Source organism: Microtus ochrogaster, chromosome 15 (genome assembly GCF_000317375.1).
Source record: "Microtus ochrogaster isolate Prairie Vole_2 chromosome 15, MicOch1.0, whole genome shotgun sequence".
Classification (NCBI taxonomy): Eukaryota; Metazoa; Chordata; class Mammalia; order Rodentia; family Cricetidae; genus Microtus; species Microtus ochrogaster.
This window is the reverse complement of record NC_022017.1, coordinates 16646836-16668703: the sequence shown is the minus strand read 5'-3', so window position 1 is coordinate 16668703 and position 21868 is coordinate 16646836. Positions and strand designations below refer to the sequence as shown.

Genomic DNA, 21868 nt, shown 5'->3' with positions numbered 1-21868 from the left:
GGCAGGGATGAGGCAGATTTGGCGAAGAATGAATGAAAAGAAACAGAGGTAAGGAAATGCAGTGAATTCATCTATGAGTTCCCATCCCAAGTGCTGAGTTACAGAGACCACACTGTCCTAGCTCACCTGGGTTCCATGGGAAAACTTTTCAAAAACAAAACAAAAACCAGAATAATAGAGAAAAGAAAAAGAACAGACTAAAGAAGAGATGAAAAAAGAGAGGGAGAGGGGCTAAGAACAGAGCAGGACATAACTGGCTTGCTGAAATCACATTGTCACTAAACCTAAGAGGAAGTGTGGAGAGAGCTGGGCATAGCTGTAGAGTCTGCATGCTTCTGCTCCTCCGCTTCTTCCTCCTCTTCTTTTCTGAGAGAATTTTGCAGCCATGACTGACTAGCAATCAGGTTGCTTCTTTATTTATACAGATCTCATAAAACAAAGACAAACTCATGATTTTTCAAGAGATACCGATCATATCATTTTGTCCCTAACATGTGTTTGACTTCCTATTGCATGCCCAGAGTCACAGATTCAGTTACAGTTAGCAAGTACTGACAAAACAGATAGCAAGATCCCCATCAGACTCATAGCCCAACTTTAAAGACTCTACAGATTATTTCTCTTAAGACAACTGTGCTTAAATATATGGCAGCATTTGTGGTTTCAAGGCGTTAGACAGATAGAAAATATCCAAGTCCGTGCAGGTGAGTTGCTATGTTTTGAACAATGTATTATTAATTCTTGGTGGTCAAAGAGCTGCTTACAAGTCAGCGTGAGCCTGAGAACTTCCTCAGATATAAAAGCTGCTGCAGCTCCTATTTAATGTCTGATATAAATGCAAAATTTGCACTTATGAGTTCTATAAAAATCTATACATTTGTTTAAGAAAATACGTTTGTTCCTAGTTAAATGACATCACCATAGCCTGATACCTAACTCTATTTTCTTATATCCTTACATCATCTTTACCTGCTATTATTTAGGGAAAAGGTTATTTTAGCCAATCTAACTTTGCTACTGAGTTCTTTCCCTCTAGGGGCACACCATGTATGACCCCTATCTTGCAAGCTACACTTTCAGGAAACTCTGAGCTCAGTGTGGAAGGAGGACTGTGATCTGCTGTCAATTCTCCTGGCCGGTTGAAGCCTGTCAGCTTCTGCTAAGCTTATACTGTTCTGACTATTCTGTTCTTGAGCTTGCTTAGGGGCAGATGTACCATGAAGATCCTAGAGCCATGGCCTCATAAAGAAATCTCTAATGTCTTTGTGCTTACCACAATCTCCAGAGCATAAGGAAGAGTTCCAGGTAGGGTCAATTTCTGACCATTCAATTTCTGGAGAGTCTGAGGTCACCAAGCACCATCTAAGCAGGGTCTTCTAAGAGCATCTTGCTGTTGCTCCAGGCCCGTGCCTACAGAGAGGTTTCTTTTCTGCCTCTTGCTGCCATTTGCAATTTTTGTATCCTTTCTTCTCTGCCTCTTTTTTCTCTTTAAAACATCTGTTACTGAGAATACTGTGCTCCCGTCCTCTCCACTGACACAGAGTGGGCCGCCCCCTGGGCTATGTCAGTCTGTCAGGTATGGGTGTTGTATGTTTTGTTCTTTTTCATTTTCGTTCTCATTTTACTTTTCTGTTAGACTAGAGATTTTACAGCTGCCATTCACCTTTTCTGAGAGCTTTTATTCAGCTTTCCAAAGTGTATTCCCTGGAGATTTTGGTGGACACTCCTTCTGTTCTATCTACTGTCTTTGATCTCAGCTTCTCTGATCTTGTGGGCTTACAGATCTTTTTTTTATTTTTTTTCCTTTTTTTTATTGAGAAAAAAAAATTTCTGCCTCCTCCCAGCCTCCCACTCCTCCCACCTTCCCCCCACTCCTCTCCCCCTCCCTCTCAAGTCTGAAGAGCAGTCAGGGTTCCCTGCCCTGTGGAAAGTCCAAAGTCCTCCCCCCTGGGGTGCACCCACCCACGGAGACAGTGGAGCTGATCTATTGGGAGCTCACCAAGGCCAGCTGGATTGTGACTGAAAAAGCAGGGGATAAACCCGGACTCTCTGAATATGGCGGACAGATCTTAAAGAAAGGCAATATACAAAAGTGTTGTTATAGGATGCAGCACCATGTACATTGCGCATGTTCAAAAAAGACGACTTCCAAACAATTTAGTGTATTCTAGAGCAAAACCCAGGGGTAGTTATGAATCAGCAATAAATGAGTGAGTTAAAGAAAGTGCCACATGATACCATACTGACATAAAACTTACGGTGTTTAAAATAATTTTTTCATCTTTGGAGTCCAGATTAAGGAGAAAAAAGACCATTTTTTCATCAAAATAGTTTTAATGGAATCATAAAGATTCCTATGGTATCTTACTCATTTTGTACTGACCTCATAAGTGGTGAGACAGATCTGATTGACTTGTTTTTTTGAGGACTGGTCGCTTTTAATTTCACTCAAAGTGGAAACATCTCTCTTAATTTTCATTGCTATGTGATGCTGCATCCCAGTTTTACATTGTACTTTGACTTGGGCTTAGAAAATTGCCGAGATTGAAACGTCTTTACTCTTAGTTGGACAGCTGATTTCTTCCTTTCATTTTTTTTAAACCACTGTAAAAGACATTAAGAGTCCTAGACATTGCTGTGTGGTCAATGTGGGAGGACATTTGCCTCTCTGCTTTCTCACCTATTAAGCACGGGAGTTGAGCTCCGTTGTGCTGCGATATTACTGCAGACTAAAGAGCACGACAGCTATAAACCCCAGTTCTATACAGTTGGTGCTGCTGCACTTAAATTCCTACAGTTCAGAGCTGTGATGACTCTGCCTGGCAACTCTGTACATAGACTGTACATAGAGAACCGTGAGTTTTCAGATAGTAGAACCTCTGTCTTCAACAGTTAGAGGACAGCTGTGGGCGGAACCGGGCTCAAGATGAAAGTCGGAGTCCGACAGCCCTGAGCACAGAGGTAATGGCAGCAGGAATATCGGGGTGTGAGGTGTCTGGCTGAATCCTGGCCTCTAACCTGACTTTTTCTGCCAATGAATTGTGTTCAGAGAGGACATATCCCTTTTCTTTCCATCCTGTTGATGACCAGGGACTTGGTGGATGGTCAGGATTACTGCAAATTGTACAAATCATGTTGCTCACAAGTCTGACGCACCCCAGACTTACAGGATAACATCCTAGTATAGAATGATGATTCATATTTGGAAACTGGACAGTGCAGTTCTCAAATGTGGACTTCGTAGAGGACAACATTAGGTTACAGTGTGAATCAATTGGACATGCCTGAAACCTTCCTTTGAGTTGGTTGCACTGCGAATTGATTGGATATGCCTGAAGCCTACCTTTTAGTTAGATTAGTGTCTGATACTAAACAAAAACCTATTTTTAAAAAATGAATCATTGTTTTTCAAAATTGCTATTAGTAAAACATAGGGTAAGAATTCAATGATAGCAATGATAGTAATTTCGGAGAATTGCAGCCTATAATTTTTATTTCCATTGCCAATTTTAGCACCTGTGACATTTCAGAAACTATTTTACTTACTTTCACTTGAAGTACCAGAATGCACAAAAATAGTTTTGTTAACTGTTGAGATAATCATGTTTTTAAGATAATTGTTTCGAATGTGAGGTGCTTTGCTTTGTCTTACCAGTTTAAACAAGGAGAAATTGGCATTAGAGTCTGAAAGTGCTATTTCCTATGATTGTGTATAGAATATGTCTATAAAACAGAGATAAAATTGATTTGATCAAGTTTCTAGAGTATAATGTTGTATATGAGCAATTAAGTAGACTGCCTGTTGGGAGGCACTGTGGAGTTCCCATTCCCACACTGTATAGCCACAGCTGCATTTTTAATGAAGGAAAACATCTGCATGGTATTTCCTGTTGGACAACAATAAACAATTTGAGTTATTTAGGCTGAATGATTAATGCAAAGGTTTAATGGAAGTGGTCAACTTATAAAGGTAAAATGCAATACTTGGACTTTTAATAAAATGTAAGACTTATCACTGTTCTTTACTGAGAATAATTTGTGTTAACATGTGTTGATTTAGGACATTCATATTTTACTGTGCACCTTTCTCTTAATGCTTACTTCAAATCCGCACCAGGTACCACATCTGAGGCACCATAATTCTTTGTGGGTTTCTAATTGTTCTGCCATATTTTCCCCTCTCTTTCAGGATCTCATTTGAATTATACACTGTAAAAATATTTTTGGCCTATGTGGAATAATATTTATATTTTCCGTGTTTGATTTTCTGCCAAATGATTGAACGAAAGTATCTTGTGAATAAGCTCCTACTTCTCATGAGGGTGCTAACCATCTATTATTGATGCTCTTGAATTCTCTTTATGTGTAAGAAACATCAGGCTTTGATCTGAATACTAAGGGAATAGCACTCTGTGGGAGCACAGATCTTATGATCTTGTTCTCATTATTCGTATTTGTCTAACTAGAGAACCCCTTTCCCTAACGATACTCTGGTGTGTTTGTTAGATAATCGTCTTTGTTGCTGTAAGTTTAATACTTTTGGAAGTGACCGTTGAGCCAGGGTCTTGTGCTTAAGAAGATGTTCTCCAGTTGGGCTTCACTTCTCTTCTTTTAATTATTTTTGTGGTGTCATTTTCAATTAGTTAACTTTTAAGGAAAAATTATTTCTGTTAGAAACTATAAATTCACACAAATTTGTAATAAATATTTCATATACTCATTTTAGTCTGATTAGAAGTGGGTTTCAATCAATGCTCAACTGTGGTGATCCAATTTAATTCTATCTTTTATATTCTTTTTCTAGTGAGAAGACATAAGGCTCATATTTAGTCAAGTTTTTAATATAAAATGTTAAATATTAACTACATATTTAAAATATATTATCACTGTGCTACTTCAGGTTCATTTAATGTTCTAGAGAGATGCAATGGCAGAGAAAGTGTGAGGAGGGATAAGTCTTTAACAGACAAGGGCAGTTATTTTCAAAGGTAGCAGTCTCCAAAGTTGACAGGTGTTGAGGTAATCGCTCATTGATCAAGCAAATTATCTGGTCTCCAAAATTAAACCAGACCTGAATCATCTTGCAGTCCTTATGCAAGACTTATGCTATTTACATATATATGAAATTCTTCATATATATATGAAAATGATTATTCAGTCTTGTCTCCACTGACAGAAGCTTGCTATCTCCCCAGCAAGCCTCTTCTAGAAGCACCTTTGGTGTATTGCTCCAGTATATAAAATACTAACCAAGGAAGATGACCCAGACAAGGGATCTGAATTTTAAGGCTTACATGAAGGATGGAGTTGGTGGCCTGTGGAAAATGAAGAATACCCAGGCAGAGAGTTCAACACAAACATAAAAAACCCCCCAAAACCTGCTTGATGCAAAGGGAAGCAGAGTGGAAGATGGGGAGCAGTGATCAAGAATCTTGCTGGTCAATCAAGTGATGACTTGTAGACCCTGTGGAAAAGCTTAGACTTTTATACTGCAGGGGCAGAAATGTCACCGACGGGTTTTACTTGAGAGTCATGTGACTATGTTTATGTTTCAGGTAGGTTTACTGACTGTGCTGAAGGTGGATCTCAGATGGGAAAGGCTAAAGTAAGAAAGGGCAGCTGGAAAGTTGTTGGGATAGTTTCAGCAAGAACCAAGGAAAAACTATATATGGGAAAGAATAAAACAGTAGGACTTTAGAGCAAGGAAAATGAATTCTATTGCTGATAGTTTTGAAATGATTCAAGAATAAAGACACAAGTGGATTTAAAAATAACATAAGCCAGGCTGGAAATATGGGCAGCTTGTTTGTTGGGATGAGGACTGGGAATTTGGGATTTGTTTTCATGGTCTGAGTTTGATTTTTTTCCAGTAGTCCATCCAGGAAAAGTATGGGCAGAAGCTGAGGCAGAGAGGTCTCGGCTGGCACATGGATGTTGGACTTAGGAGACTGTATATAATCGTGGACTGTTATGAAGACAAGCCTGGTGACAGACCATGGGAGTATGGGACAAGTAGAAGAGGAGATTCTTAAATAAAATAGTCACCAAGCATAGTCACAAACATAAGAGAAGGACAAAATGTGCTTGCTGATAGGGAAGCCGAGAAAGTGCAACATCTAAAGACCATGGTCTTATGCAGTCAAGATCCCCAGTAAACTAAAGCCCAGGGAGTTCCTGGAGTTGGCAGTGGTGAGTGCCATGAACCTTTGCCAGAATAATTACAGTATTGTGTTTGCATGAAATATTAGATTTCAGGGAGTGGGCATGGTGATCTTTTTTTTTTTTCATGAAGTCTGGATAAAAAGACAAGGGGAAGGAATGTAGTTTAAGGGCTTGAAAACAAGCAAGCATTGTTTTTAGGGTTAACGAGATTTTTGAGGCAGAGGAAAAAGGCTGAGGAGAAAGGGAGAGATTGAGTGTACAGAAGAGAGCAAGGATAGCTGTAGCAAGTTCCTAAGAGACTGGATAGTGCTTCCTAAAGGGCATCAGGTGGGGCCTTTTCTGAGAACAGTTTGGCATCCTCTGAGAAACAAGAGAAGGAAGAGGAGTGCCGGTGAAAGTAGAGAGTGGATGAGTGTGAGTGGGCACGAAGCTGAGAGGAACCATGTTTAATGACCATTGTCTGTCATGAGTCTGGGCTAACGATCATATCCTGAGAGTAAAGAGACCTCCTAAGAGCTTTGAGGTGAACACTGACATAGTTGCTGAGGAGGACAACGACAGCCCTCACTATATGGCTGTTCCAGGCAATGGCAGCTAGAATTGGAGATCATGGTCTGTGCACTGTGTGGTTGTCAACTTAGTCCTGTTAGCCTTCCTCTCCTCACAGCAATCAGTGAGCACAAACTGTAGTTCTGAACTAGAGTTGGGGTTTTTCAGAGGAAATGTAAAGCACATGTAGAATGTACAGGAAATAAGGGTGTTGGGAAAAAGTCTGGTCAGGGAATTGGAGTGAATCAGCAATGCTGGGGACGGAGTTGGTATATGAGAAGATGTGAGGTGGGGAGAGAGGTGAAGGGCTGAAGGAAGCCTCATGGGGCTCAGGGAGCAGCTAGGGAAAAGGGAGATCTAGAAATACAGAGTCCCGTGCAATAAGGTATTGTTTGTGCCGTGTCCCCTATCAATCGGGCCAGTGCTTATTTAAGAGTAGTATGTTCCAGGCACTGTGGTTCTTAGTGCATTTTCTGTCGCTGTTAAAAGAACACCTAAGACAAGATAATTTATAAAGAATAGAGATTATCTTACTTCATGATTTCAGACACTGAGAAATCCTGGAGCATTGTAAGCCATCTTAGCTTTTGAGTAGCTCATGCTGCTTTGAAATGCTGAGAGCAATCGGACATGTACAAAAGAGACAAATCATGCAGAGTGTGTTCATTTTATAACAACCTATCTCACGGTTACTAATCCAGTCTTGAGAGAATTAACCCAGTCTCCTGGTATTAATCTTCCCTAACAACTTAATCATCTTTTAAAGGCCACAGCATCGCTCAGTGCTATCGACACAGAAACAAGGTTTCTATGAGCTTTTTAGGGGTATCTAACTATGTTCAAATCATAGCAGTATGCACAAAAACACAATGACAGAAAAGAGAACCATGGTCTCCGCTTCACTGCATTGTATAGGTGATGAGGTATACACAGAGCAGTCAATGGATTGTTTGGGTCTGCGTCTTCTATAGTTGTGTAGTCTCAGTGAGAACAGTGTAGGCTGTAATTTTCCCATCAGTCTTCCATTCAGCAGAAATAATTTACTATGTATTCCTTCAACCATGAATATAAAGAAAGGTGAAGGAAATAAAGTTTTCATTTGGACTATTTAAGCTTCATTCTTGTACGACTTATCAGCTGCCTTCTGTCTGGTCAGATAATACTAGTATGTTAATAATAACTTCTGAAATATGCAATGCCTACAGAGAAGTTCATTTCTCACTTACTTAAAGCAAGCCCTGAACATGGCAAGAACTTTTGTTCAAAGCACAGGCTCAAGAACTTAGGGAAATGTTGATACAATACTGGGAATTTTCACACTGTTTTTTTTCTGTTGCTAAAGCTTGTTAGACATCTCAGGTGTGCAGAATGTCCTGAGCTAATCCCGTCCATTTGCAGTTGCCTATTCTACCCTCACGCCTTTGCAGCCTGGTTGGCAGTGTTGTCTCTGGCTACCTCCTTGGCACCAGCACCTTGTGTAAGGTGGTACAGTTCATCCATATTGTTTGTACTCAGTAAAATACTGGCAAACGGAATCCAAAAACACATAAAAAAATCATATACCATGATCAAGTTGGCTTCATCCCAGAGATGCAGGAATGGTTCAGCATACAAAAATCTGTTAATATAATCCACCATATAAATAAACTGAAAGTAAAAAAAAACATATTATCATCTCATTAGATACTGAAAAAACCTTAGACAAAATCTAGCACCCCTTCATAATAAAGGTTCTGGAGATATCATGGACATAAGGAACATGACTAAACACAATAAAAGTAATATAGGGTAAACCAACAGTCTACATTAAATTAAATGGAGAGAAATTTGAAGCAATTTCATTAAAATAAGAAACAAGACAGGCTGTCTACTCTCTCCATTTCTATTCAATGCAGCACTTGAAGTTCCAACTAGAAGAATAAGGTAGCAAAAGAGATCAAGAGGAAACCAATTGGAAAGGAAGAAGTTGAACGCTCATTATTTGCAGATGATATGATAGTATACCTAAGTAATCCCAAAAATTATACTGAGAAATGCCTACAGCTGATAAACATCTTCAGTAATGTGGCTGGATACAAGGTTTACTCAAAAAATAAGTAGCCTTCGAATTAATAAATGATAACGGGCTGAGAAAGAAATCAGAGAAACAACAGCTTTTATAAAAGCCACAAATAAAATATCTTGGGGTACTCTAACCAAACACGTGAAAGATCTGTATGACAAGAAGTTTAAGTCTCTGAAGAAAGAAATTGAAGAAGATATCAGAATATGGAAAGATCTCCCATGCTCTTGGATAGGTAGGATCAACATAGTGAAAATGCCAATCTTGCCAAAAATCAATCTACAGGTTCAATGCAATCCCCATCAAAATTCCAACATAATTCTTCACAGACCTCAAAAGGACAATATTCAACTTCACATGGAAAAGCAAAATATCTATGAGAGCTAAAACATTCCTATATAATAAAGGAACTTCTGGAGGTATTGCCCTCCCTGACTTCAAGCTTTTCTATAGAGTTATAGTAATAAAAACAGTATGGTATTGGCATAAGAATAGACAAGTGGACTAATGGAATAGAAACAAAGACTGTGGTATAAATCTACATAGTTAGGAACACCTAATTTTTGAAAAAAAAAAAAACCAAAATTCCACGATGGGAAAAGAGAAGGCTTCTTTAACAAATGGTGCTGGCATAATTGAATTTTCTCATGTAGAAGAATGCAAATAGATTTGTATCTCTCATGCTACATAAAACTCAAGTCCAGCCAGGCAGTGGTGGTGCACGCCTTTAATACCAGCACTCAGGGTGCAGAGACAGGCAGATCTCTGTGAGTTTGAGGCCAGCCTGGTCTACAGAGTGAGTTCCAGGAGAGGCTACAAAGATACAGAGAGAAACCCTGTCTTGAAAAGAAAAAAAAAACAACACACAAAAACTCAGGTTCACGTAAATCAAAGACCTTAACATAAGTCCAGTTACACTGAACCTGATAAAGAGAAAACTGGAAGTTGCCTTGAACACGTCAGCATAGGAGACAACTCCTGAACATAGCACCAGTACACAGACACTAAGAGCAATGATAAATAAACGGGTACTCCTGAATCTAAAAAGCATCTGGAAGGCAAAGGACACTGTCAATAAGACAGAGCAGCAGCCTATAGAATGCGAAAAGAACTTCACCAACCTCACATTGCTCAGATGGCTGATAACCAAGATATATAAAGAACTCAAGAAGCCGGGCGATGGTGGCGCACGCCTTTAATCCCAGCAGTCGGGAGGCAGAGGCAGGTGGATCTCTGTGAGTTCGAGACCAGCCTGGTCTACAGAGCTAGTTCCAGGACAGGCTCCAAAGCCACAGAGAAACCCTGTCTCGAAAAACAAAAACAAAACAAAACAAAAAAAAAAAACTCAAGAAACTAGACATCAAAACATCAAATAATGCAATTAAAAATGGGGTACAGAACTAAACAGAGCATTATCAACATAAGAATATCAAATGGCTAAGAAACACCTAAAGAATTATTCAGTATCCTTAGATATCAGGAAAATGCAAACCAAATCAACTCTGAGATACCATCTTACACCTGTCAGAATGACTAAGATAAAAAACCTCTAACAACAGCCTATGGTGGAGAGGCTATGGAGAAAGGGGATAGTCCTCTACTGTTGCTGGGAGTCCAAACTTGTACAGCTACTTTTGAAATCAGTATGGCAGTTTCTTAGAAAATTGGGAATCAGTCTACCTCAAGACCCAGCAATACCAACGTTGGGCATACACCCAAAGGATGTTCAATCATGTTCAACTGTGTTCATAGCAGCACTATCCATAATAGACAGAACCAGGAAGCAACCTAGATGCTCCTCAATAAAAGAAAATATGGTACATTGACACAATGTAGTATTACTTAACAGTAAAAGCAATGACATCATGAAATCTGCAAGCAGATGGATGGAACTAGAAAAATCCATCCTGAGTGAAGTAACCCAGACCCAGAATGACAAATATAGTATGTACTCATAAGTGGATATTAGATATAAAGCAAGATAACCATATTACAGTCCACAACTCCAGAGAATCTAGGGAACAAAGAGAACCCTAAGAGGCATGCATGGATTTTCCTGGGAAGTGGAAATAGATGAAATCTCCTGGGTGAACTGGGGATGGGGGGTGGAGGCAAGGAAATAGGGGAGGGGAACATGAGGGATATGGTTGGTTGAGTTGGGAGCAGGGTGGAGGGGGAGAGTAATGAAAGAGATACCTTGATAGAGTGGGTCATTTTGGGGTTAGGTAGAAACCTGTTGCCAGGGAAACTCCCAGGAATCTACAAGGATGACCCCAGTTAAGACACCTAGCAGTAATGGAGAGGGTAGGTGCCTGAACTGGCCTTCTCCTGTAATCAGATTGGTGACAACCCTAATTTTCAACAGAGAGCCTTCATCCAGTAACTCATGGAAGCAGATGCAGAGATCCACAGCCTAGCACTGGGCTGAGCTCTGGAAGTCCAGTTGATCCAAGAGGGAGGAGGGATTGTATGAGCAAGGAGGGGTCAAGATTATGATGGGGATACCCACACAGACAGCTGACCTTAGCTAGTGGGAACTCATGGACTCTAGACTGACAGCTAGGGAGCCTACATAGAATCCACCTAGGCCCTCTGCATGTGGATGATGGTTGTGTAGCTTGGTCTGTTTGTGGGCCTTAGCAGTGGGGTCAGGACCTGTCCCTGGATCATGAGTTGGCTTTTGGGAACTTATTCCCCATACTGGGATACCTCACCCAGCTTTGATGCAGGGAGAGGTGCCTGGTCCTGCCAAAACATGATATGACATGCTTTGCTGACACCCATGCAAGTCCTGCCTCTTTCTGAATGGAGGAGGAGTGGATGGGGGGGGGTGGAAGAGATGGGAGGTGAGAGGAGGGAACGGCAAGAGAGGAGAAAGGGGAAACTATGGTTGGTATGTAAAATAAATAAAAAATTTAATAAAGAAGAAAGCATTTGGGATTTCCTCAGATGCAGTATTTGTGGGAAATAATCACTGTTATTATGGTACATGTGTTTGCATAAAAGTTCCAAGCCTTTACATAAATCAAATGTTTTTAAGAAGGCAAATATAAACACATTCTGTGCATGGCTTGGACTTTGCCATCAGTATGCAGTTTTATGTTATTACAGAAAACAATGTTAACATTTGCTTAATTAAAAAGCCACTGACCCTGAAAAAAAATCCGAGCTTGAGAACCATGCAAGTTCTGAAAACAATTGTAAAACATTTCAAAATGCTTTAAGGATACTTAAATTTTATACTGGGCCCCACCCAGAGCTCCCTTTGGCTGCACATGGCCTGTGGGTTGCAGACATGCTTGATAGGCACCTCCAGCTGACTTTAACTCTTGTAAGTCCTCAGTACCATCTTCACCTCCACACATAATGATCTGGATGCCACTTGAATAACTAAGCTTTATTTTTCAATTGCTTTGTCATAATAAAGGTGATAGTCCATATAGAACAAGATTATAAAAATAAGTGTGCATATAGATTTATAAAGATATATAGGATCAAACTAAAACTATTTTTTGATTACATCAGAAATAGATCTCTCTTAGTGATGTCTTTGCCTCTATTGTTCCATGAATCCTCTTGTCACAGAGGTATCCCCTGAGATTCACTGAGTAGAAGGTATTAGAAGGCTGTAGATTCTGTGGTCTGTAGCAGTGGTAACACACACTAGCCCTGTGTTTGTGAGTTTCATATCTGTGGATCAGTTAACAATGGATATAAAATATTTGAAAAACATTGCATCTGTACTGAACACATGCATGATTCTCCCCTGATCATCCTCCCCCTCAGCAATGCAGCAGCTGTTTCCACAGCTTAGGGATTATAGGGAATCTAGACATGACTAAGATGCAAGAGAGATTCTATGTGGGGTACATGCCAATGCCATGCTACTTTACAGACTTGAGAGGATCTATGTGGGGTACATGCCAATGCCATGCTACTTTATAGACTTGAGAGGATCTATGTGGGGTACATGCCAATGCCATGCTACTTTATAGACTTGAGAGGATCTATGTGGGGTACATGCCAATGCCATGCTACTTTACAGACGAGCGTTCATGGGTTTTGGTACTTGTGGAAGGTCCTGAAACCCAATCCGATGTCAATTTATTGCCCGAGGGAAAATGCACTAGAAAAAAATGAGGTGACTACCATTAATCTTTATACCAAGAGAGTAATTATTATGTCACTGGTGTTCTGGGTAAGCAATGTGCATGGTCACCCTGTAGGGCAGAGACCGTGTTTTCATCAGACATCCTTCTGTACTTTCGAAGTTCTGGGTTTGATCAGATTGTATGGGAAAGTCATTTTTGGGGTTGATGGCAGCCCATGTATACATGTTTCTGGCATTTGGTGGCTATTTGTTGAGTTAATCTTGAAGTTGCTTTAGGGGAGATTTTATGTGACTTGACTCATTGCTCTCATCTGCTGTGTCACCCCAGGGCTGAACGTGTGTTGTGCTCTTCCCAGTGAGGTTCTCACCATGTTAACCTGCCATTTCACCCTGATGTTTCTAAGGCCTGGAATTACTGCCAGCCAGTCAGCTTGTTGATGACAGTGTGATGGATCTGTCACATTTCTATTTTTACTAACTTTGCATTATTTCAGGGAGCGCATGGTCAATTCACAATGTTTTATTTGCAGAACACTCTTAAATCACCAGTGTAAAAATCAATTTATTAGTGAATTTTTGACATAAATAGACATTAAAGAAGAAATTCATGTTTAGAGTCTTAATGGAATTCTGATTGCAAGTCCTCACGGTTCCTCATGGATTACTGCATTAAATGCACAGGGCTTTGCAGCTGAAAAGACATGCAGCACAGAGAACCCTCAGAGACAGTCCATGAATGCAATTAAGGCCACATCTTCACTCATTGCCGAGTGCTGTTTGACACTCAATATTTGCTTGCTTGCTCACTGCTGCATCTCTGACAGCTAAGACTTTGTCTGGCATATAAAAGGAATGTATTAGATTTATGTCTTTAGTGAATGAACTATTATTTTTATCATTTCCTTTAAGATGTTTATGTTCTTTTTTTGAGACGGGGTTTCTCTGTGTGACTGCCCTGACTGTCCTGGAACTCACTCTGTACACCAGGCTGGCCTCAAACTCACAAAGACCCATCTGTCTCTGACTCCCAAGTTCTGGGATTAAAGGTGTGCACCACCACCACCTGGCTATGTCACATATTTTTAGCCCCAAACATTCTCTGCTTAATATTATTTTACTGTAAAAGTCCCATCAGTATCTCATAGAGAGGTTTCAATGCCCCTGACTTTCTACAATTATTTAGTTAACCCACAAGTTCTAAAATCTTGTAGTGGTGGTGCTAGTATCATTAATTTTGGAAGAGCTTTGTGCATTATTTTACTAGCTATACAGTTACGTTTTCCTTTTGAAATTTTTGTGAGCATGTGTGTGTTTGTATGTTCACATGTGCGCATGGAGGTCAGAGTCAACTCTTGGATCTGGTAACATCAAATGTTTCTCAGGACCTGTCCCCTTGTTTGTTTGGGACAGGTCTCTTGCTGGGAACCAGTTCTTGCTGATTAGCTTAGTCTGGCTGACCAGTGATATGCCTATAATATCCCAGAGATAAGGAAATGCCTATCTCCATCTCACTAGCATGAACCAGGTACCCAGCTTGTGTGTGTGTGTGTGTGTGTGTGTGTGTGTGTGTGTGTGTGTGTGAGCATGCACTCGTGTGGGGTCAGGGATGTAATTCAAGCCCTGCATTTGCAAGGCAAGGTCTTTACCAGCTGATGGATCTCAGATCCCTCTTGACCTTCATATTTACCCTTTGCTTCTCTGTAAGTCAAGAAATCATGTATAGCCATCTTCTTTTCCCCTTCAGCTAAAGTTTTGGATAGGATGTTTCCCTGCAACTGGAGGCTATGCTTTTGTTTCCCGAATGCCCAGTCCTAAGTAATCACACAGAAACATATTAATTATAAACGGTTTGACCTATTAGCTCAGCCTTGTTATTGACTAGTTCTTACAACTTAAATTAATCCATTTCTATCAGTCTATTTTTTTTTTTATCTCAAGGCTTGTGGCTTGTTACCTCACATCTTTCTTCCTTAGTGGCTGCTGGCATCTCCCAGACTCTGCCTTCTTTCTCCTTTTATCTTTGCTTGGATTTCCCGCCTGACTCTATTCTACCTGCCTATTGGCCAAATCTCTGTCTTACATCTAAATAAACTCTTTGAACCTCTCCTAGACTCTTGTGGATTCACATAACATTTCCCAGTTCCCAAGTGACACCTAATATGCTCTTTTAACCAAAGTAAAAATGAGGAGCAAGTTTAGTATTTAAATCTTGACATTTTAATGTTTATTTTTATTTATGCATTATGTGTATGTGGGTACCCATGGAAGCCAGGAAGAGGGACATCAGACTCCCCAGGACTGGAGTTAGTGGCTGTGAACCACCCGACATGGGTGCTGGAAAGCAAAATTGGGTTCTCTGTGAGAGCAGTAAGGAATCCTAAGTGCTGAGCCATTTCTCTAGCCACGAATAGGTAAGTCTTAACAGCCCTTTCTCTGTTCATAAGCTGTCCCTGGCAAGATCATTTCAGGTGGAAATAGTTGACTATTTCATGACTTTTATGTAGTTAAAAAGGGGAGCTTTTTTGTTGTATTGACACATTTAATTGTAAAATCTCAGGTCTACTTCATTTTAAAGATATTTTAGTTTAATCATGTGCATATGGTCATGTGTGCATGCACATATGCAAGCGCGTGCGTGCGTGCATGTGTGTGTGTGCACATGAGCATAGGAGACCACAGAGGCCAGAAAAAGGTATTGAATCCTTCTGGAGCTGGAGTTTCAGGTGGTTGTGAGGAGCCTGACATGTGTACTGGAACTGAGCAAGGGTCTTCTGTAAGAGCACTATGTGGTCCCAGCTGTGAGCCATCCTCAGCCTTCTACTCCCCTGTGTGGCTCTTCTATCCATCCATCCCCCTGCTCACTGACTAGATAATCTTTCTGAGGAATGGAAATAATTACAGGCAAAGTTCATGTTTATAGAGGCTTACTTTCACAATTTTTCTTCTCTTGGGTTTTTTATATAGAAAATAATCATACTTATCTCCCAGAATACTTGTATTCATAAATTTAAACATTTTCTGGAACCCTTCTGACATCAATAATTTTTTTCTCGGTGTTTATCCTAATATATATTTCTTTTCCCTAAATTTTAACACTCTATCTTGTCTCTCTTTTTTATCTTTTGTCTTTGTAAATTGGATTCTGTGGATCAGAATGGAAATTATATTTTCCCATAAGCACACTGCTCTCTGTGACACACACATGACCCTCTCTCTCACACACACAGCTACATGAACTTTTAAGAGGTAGGAGGGAGGCTAAGTCCTCTGTGTCTGATGACAACATCTTTGTTTTTTCTTGACATGTCCCTGAAGAAACTGTGTCCCCTTGCAAGTGGAGCTGGCCATGGTATGAAGAATGGGTGTCCAGAAGCCAAAGGAAACCATGTAGAACTTACTTATCATCCTTTTGCCATCTGCCTTAAGTAGTTTCAGTGTGAACCAGAGCACATTTATGAAATAAAATGCAGCAAGGGTGGCATTCCAATTTGTTCTCATGCCAGTGTAATGTATAATTTTTGGGTAGCGGTTCTCACATTAATACCACTTTCTAGGGGGAAACTAGTTGTCTTGGATTTTATTTGCCATTCTTTCCTCATATAAAAACAAAAAGGCATTCGACAATGGGCTTTCCCAAAGGTATTCCTGTGGTTAAAATAAAGCAAGGCTGTATGAATTTCAGTTGCCAATGGACATCGACTCATAATATTTCTGTTTCAGGCCAGTTGCTCCGGCTAAAAATGTTTCGTGAAGACCATGGATCGTGGATGACAATGTTCTTCAGTACCATCCTGTTCCTCTTCCTCTTCTCTCACATATATAACACGGTTCTTCTGATGGATGGGAACATGGGGTGAGTTATTGTCCCCCTTGTGCTGTGCTGAGGGGTATATGTAACATTCTCCGAAGAACTCACCCAGCGTCTTCAGTTCTTCCAAACTTTCCCTCTGCAAGACACTGTACCCTAAAGAGAGATAATTTGTGTTTGTCTTACTTAAGACATTTAGAACCTTTCTTTCTTCCTTTTAGTAAGATGAAACATTTTTATAACACCGAGGCTTATTCCTTACTTTTAAAACAGTTTTGTGGTATAGTTTGAAGGCAGATACCAATTTTATTATAGTGGGAGAGAAAGGGAGTCAGGAAGCCTAATGGGTGTAGTGGGGCTGTGACGGGCTCCAGGTTTGCAACTCATGATCCATGTCTGGTGTGATAGCATCAAAACAAACAAACAAACAGCACCTCTTTTGGGCAGTTTCTACAGAGAGGAACTGGTTAAGGCAAACTCCCTGAATCAATGCAGATGGAACACCACCACCCTTAGCAGATCGCAGCAGCGGGGAGATTTGCTACACCACCACCCTTAGCAGATCGCAGCAGCGGGGAGATTTGCTGTGACCTCACTGTAGAGTTTCTTCCAACTTTCTTCAGTTCTGTGGTTGCAGAGCGAAGCACAGCGGTCAGCTTTTCAGCACAGCATCCTCTAGCTTTGCTTTCGGTTGAGTTGAAAGGCAGAGCGCTGGAGGTTGGTTTATCTTACAGTCTTCAGGAGTAGATGGGTAGCAACAACAAAGCTGCATAGGCATTAGGCATTGAGAAAATTGCTAGGGAAGGTGTCTAGCCCCCTCACTAGATTGTGGCCTCTCTCTCTCTAGGTTGCAGGCTAGCTACGATCACTTGTTTCTATCATGTGAGGTGGTTTGGATACTATATACAGACTTTGGCTACCATTGACTCGGAGATGAAGCCCATTTAGCATCTTCTTTTTTTTTCCCCACTGTAAAGGGGCTGACTAGCTGTAGAAAAGCAGATGTTTCACAAGGATTGTACTTTACAGTAGCAACATCCCTGAATGACTTCAGATTAAATGTTCAGGCCTTGGAACACTATTGTGTTGTCATAATTATTTTTTTTTGTATCCAAATAATGACACTGACAATGGGTTTATTTTTGACAATGGAGTTACAGGTTTTTACTTGGGCTTCTCAGAATACTCCTCAGCTTTGATTCTGGGATAACAGTGTATAGTGATAACTTGGAGCTGCCTAAGGTGGTCAGAGGGCTCCCTGCAAGACTTTGTACTTTAAAAGCACTGGATGGAGTCTGATGTGATAGCACAGGCCTATAATTCCAAGCACCTGGGAGCCTGAGGCAGGAGGACGGATTGTGTTTTTATATGGAACTCATAAGGCCTGTGTTAAGGATTTAAATGATGATATCGAGATTTAAAAATAGCAAATTGAATGCAGTAACATGCACACAGTAAAACACTCAGCAGCTAAATCAAAATAATTCTAAAGAGAGCGTGCAGCTGCTGAGAACTTAGCGGCAGGCATGAATTGTCCCAGTTCTAAACCTCACACCTCACACTGACCCTGTGCAATTGCTGTTAATCCCACCAGTCGAGAATAAGACCACTACCACAATTCAAAGCCACATTTGAAGCAAGCTTTAATTACTGGCCTGGTGGATGAGCTTTGGCCAGGTCCCTCTCCACGTTTCCAGAAGATGAGCCTGAATCAGTGTTTACAGCAGCTTAAGTATTCCATCAGGTTCAATCAGGGGCAAGCGTACATCCTGATGTACCTCCAGCTTGCATCCAATCAGGGGTAAGCGTACATCCTGACATATTTCCTGCCTATGAACCTCCTGCTCAAGTGTGATTGAACACATCCGCTGCAGATGTGTCAAACAAACTTGCTGAGGGGAGTGAAAACACGTGGCTTGTCATCTCCCGTAAACAACAGCCTCCAGCATTTGAGGAACTGTCTGTCCTTGGGCAAGGGGCTTGCAGATCAGAGACATTTTTGTTTCATGAATCTCTTAGGCATAGTAATTAAAACTTAAGCTGTAACTTGGGCCGTCATAATTGTCTCCATTTTATGGATCAATAAACTGAGGATTGCCCAAAGTTATGTTCAAGTTGATTCCCCACTCAAGAGAATAATAGAGTGGTTGACCTATTAAGTAGCAAATTTTAAGGAAGCATCACCTGAAAGGCCAGCACACAAGCCCCTAAAGACTGGTTCAGTGACTCGAATTCACTGCATCCCTGTTAGTCTTCTCCACACTTTAATCTTTCAAGCTGACTTTGATAATTAAAAGGAATAGGAGGTATGTGTAGTTGTTAAGTGAATAGTTTAAATGAATGCATTGTTAGAGATTATGGAATCTTTGAACTCTCCAGTGATCTGTCTCACGTTTGCTAGGAAAAGAGCCTTCCACTGAGAGAATGCCTTTAAAAATGTCACTTGAAAAAAATACACAGCAAGGGACAAATTGTTTAACTCTACTAACTTAAAACCTCAAAGGGCCATTTCCAAAGGATGCATGAGCTTTTAGCACGTGTGCCATGTGACTGAGCGAGTGTTTCAAAGCCAGTTTGTAGATTTGGTGGACAAACGCATTGTCAGGAAAAAGGGCATTGTTGTGCTTCTGGGATTCTCCAGGATGCATGAGTAGCTGAGATATTGATTTGTCCTATTTAGGGCAGGGAATGATAGAGCTGGAGTATGAGAAGGACTGGGGACATGTGGACATCACAGGAGACTGGCTCATGCTGGAGGATTGCTGCTAGCAGGCTTCTTCACACTGAATCTGGTTTGCATGGAGGGTTCCAGTCTGCCCTGGCTTAGGGATGCTTCTGGTAATGTTGGCCTAGACCCATTCCCAAAGTGTTTTCTGAACCCAGGACACCTAATGTGGCCACTAGACTTGTATTCATATGTTTTGGGACTCTCTAGAATGAATGCTTTGACGAGACTATGTGTTATGGGATATCCTTCTGTATATGTATTGCTTTTATTGGTTGATGAATAAAGCTCTTTGGGCCAATGACTTAGCAGAGTAAAGCTAGGCAAGAATTCAGAACAGAGACAGAGAGAAAAAGAGTTGATGGAGTCAGAGAGATGCGTGTAGCTGCTGAAGGAGAAGGACATACTAGAACCTTAGGAACCTTACCAGTAGGCCACAGCCTTGTGGTGATGCACAGATTGATAGAAATGGGTTAATTTAAGATGTAAGAGTTAGTTAATAAGAAGCCTACGCTATTGGCCAACCAATGTTTTAATTAATATAGTTTCTATGTGATTATTTGGGTCTCAGTGGCTGGGACATGAAAGAGCAGTCCCTGTTTACAACTATGTGTTAAGCATTATTAGGGTTCTAGAGATAAAAAGGGGGTATTTCTATCATGGTCTGCTTTTAAAAATTCCAGATTTAGAACGAAATAGAAATTAAGTATAAACTGAGGCCCCATGATTCCTGAGTACAGAGAATAAACCCTGGTTAGGACTTACTTGAAAAGAGGTCAATTGCCTGACTCCTCTTTTTGCCCAGTTGAATCCCTGAAGCATACAGTGATTCCTAATGTTTTAGGCATCTTTGGGGAGCAGACTGAGGGGCAGTGAGAGAGACAAAAGGCTAATGAGCTTCATGGACCAAAAGGACAGAGATTCAGGCTGTCACAATTCCTAGGAGAGTGGTCTCCATGCTTTTCTCTCTGTCCTCCCTGCATCTCACAACACCCAGATCCTGCCTATCATGAGTCCCCTTGCTGTGCATGCTCCATCCAGGCTGTAGGTAAGGTTCCTAGGCAGCATTTGCCTTTAGCATTTTATAAGCAATTTCTTTCCTCACAATGTGGGTGGGCCCAGTAACCTCTCCTGCTGTACAAATCCTAGGACTGTTGGAAATATAACACAGCCAGATGGATTTTTAAAATGCGTAGCTAAGCTTATCCTAAAACAGAGTAAAGCAAGAGGGGACATGCAGAAGGTCTTGCATACCAGACAGCAACTTGGGGATTTGAGCTTTTAGCTTTTGGCAGAGACCAGAATTGAGGATTTAGGCTGTGTGCTGGCTAGTTTTATGTCAACTTGACACAAGCTGGAGTCATCAGAGAGGAGGGAATGTTAATTCCATAAATTGGGAATAAGACTACTATCACAGTTGAAAGCCAAATTTGAAGCAAGCTTTAGTTAACTACTGGCCAGGTGGAAGGATTCTGGCAAGGTTCATACCCAGGTTCCTGGGAAATGGCCCTGAGTCACGGTTAAGAAGGAAAACCTGTAATTCATTACATCTTCTATCAAGTCCAATCAGGAGCAAGCACACATCCTGGTATAACTCCAGCCTACATCCAATCAGAGGCAAGTATATATCCTGATGCATTTCCTGCCTGTGAGCCTCCCACCCACATGCCCACCTGTGATCAAGCATATCCGGTGCAGATGGGTCAGACAAACTTGTTTAGGGGAGTGAAAACATTTGGCATGCTTTCTCCCTTAAACCATAGCCTCCAGCATTTCAGGAATTAACTGTCCTTGAGCAAGAGGCGTGCAGATCAGAGATATTTTTGTTTCCTGGATCATTTAGGCATAGTAATTAAGACTTAAAGTATAGTCTTGACTATTACAGGAGCCTCAGTTGAGAAAATGCCTTCATAAAACAGGGCTGTAGGCAAGCCTGTGGGGGCGTTTTCTTAATTAGTGATTGCTGTGGGGGAGTCCAGCCCATTGTGGGCTGGTGGTCCTGGGCTCTATAAGGAAGCAGGCTGAGCAAGCCACGTGGAGCAAGTCAGTAAGCAGCCCTCCTCCACAGCCTCTGCAGCAGCTCCTGCCTCCAGGTTCCTGTCCTGTTTGATTTTAGCCTTGAATGTAGATGGAAGGCTTTTCTTTGTCTTGCTTGTTTCCCTGGACCAGTTTCTCTCCACCAGCTGGTCTGCTCGGCCAGTCCCTGCAGCTGCTTATGAAATAACCACTCTTATTATCAGTTACAATTGTTTGGCCAATGTCTTAGGCTTCTTACTGGCTAGCTCTTACTATAAATCAACCCATTTCTATACTTTATATTTTACCATGAGGCTCATGGCTTATTACCTCACATCTTGCTTTTTGGGCAGCTACCAGGCATCTCCTTGACTCTGCCTAATCTCTTCTCTCTCTCTCTCTCTCTCTCTCTCTCTCTCTCTCTCTCTCTCTCTC

General features: G+C 41.0%; 1 protein-coding gene across 1 annotated transcript in view; it reads left to right on the top strand.

Moving 5' to 3' along the window:
* Positions 1-21868, top strand: part of Tmem117 (transmembrane protein 117) — a 385423-nt gene that overhangs the window by 68400 nt on the left and 295155 nt on the right. Inside the window, exon 3 of the mRNA XM_026782689.1 lies at positions 16605-16737. Within this exon, the coding sequence (XP_026638490.1) occupies positions 16605-16737 (133 nt within the window). The remainder of the gene's footprint in view (positions 1-16604; positions 16738-21868) is intronic.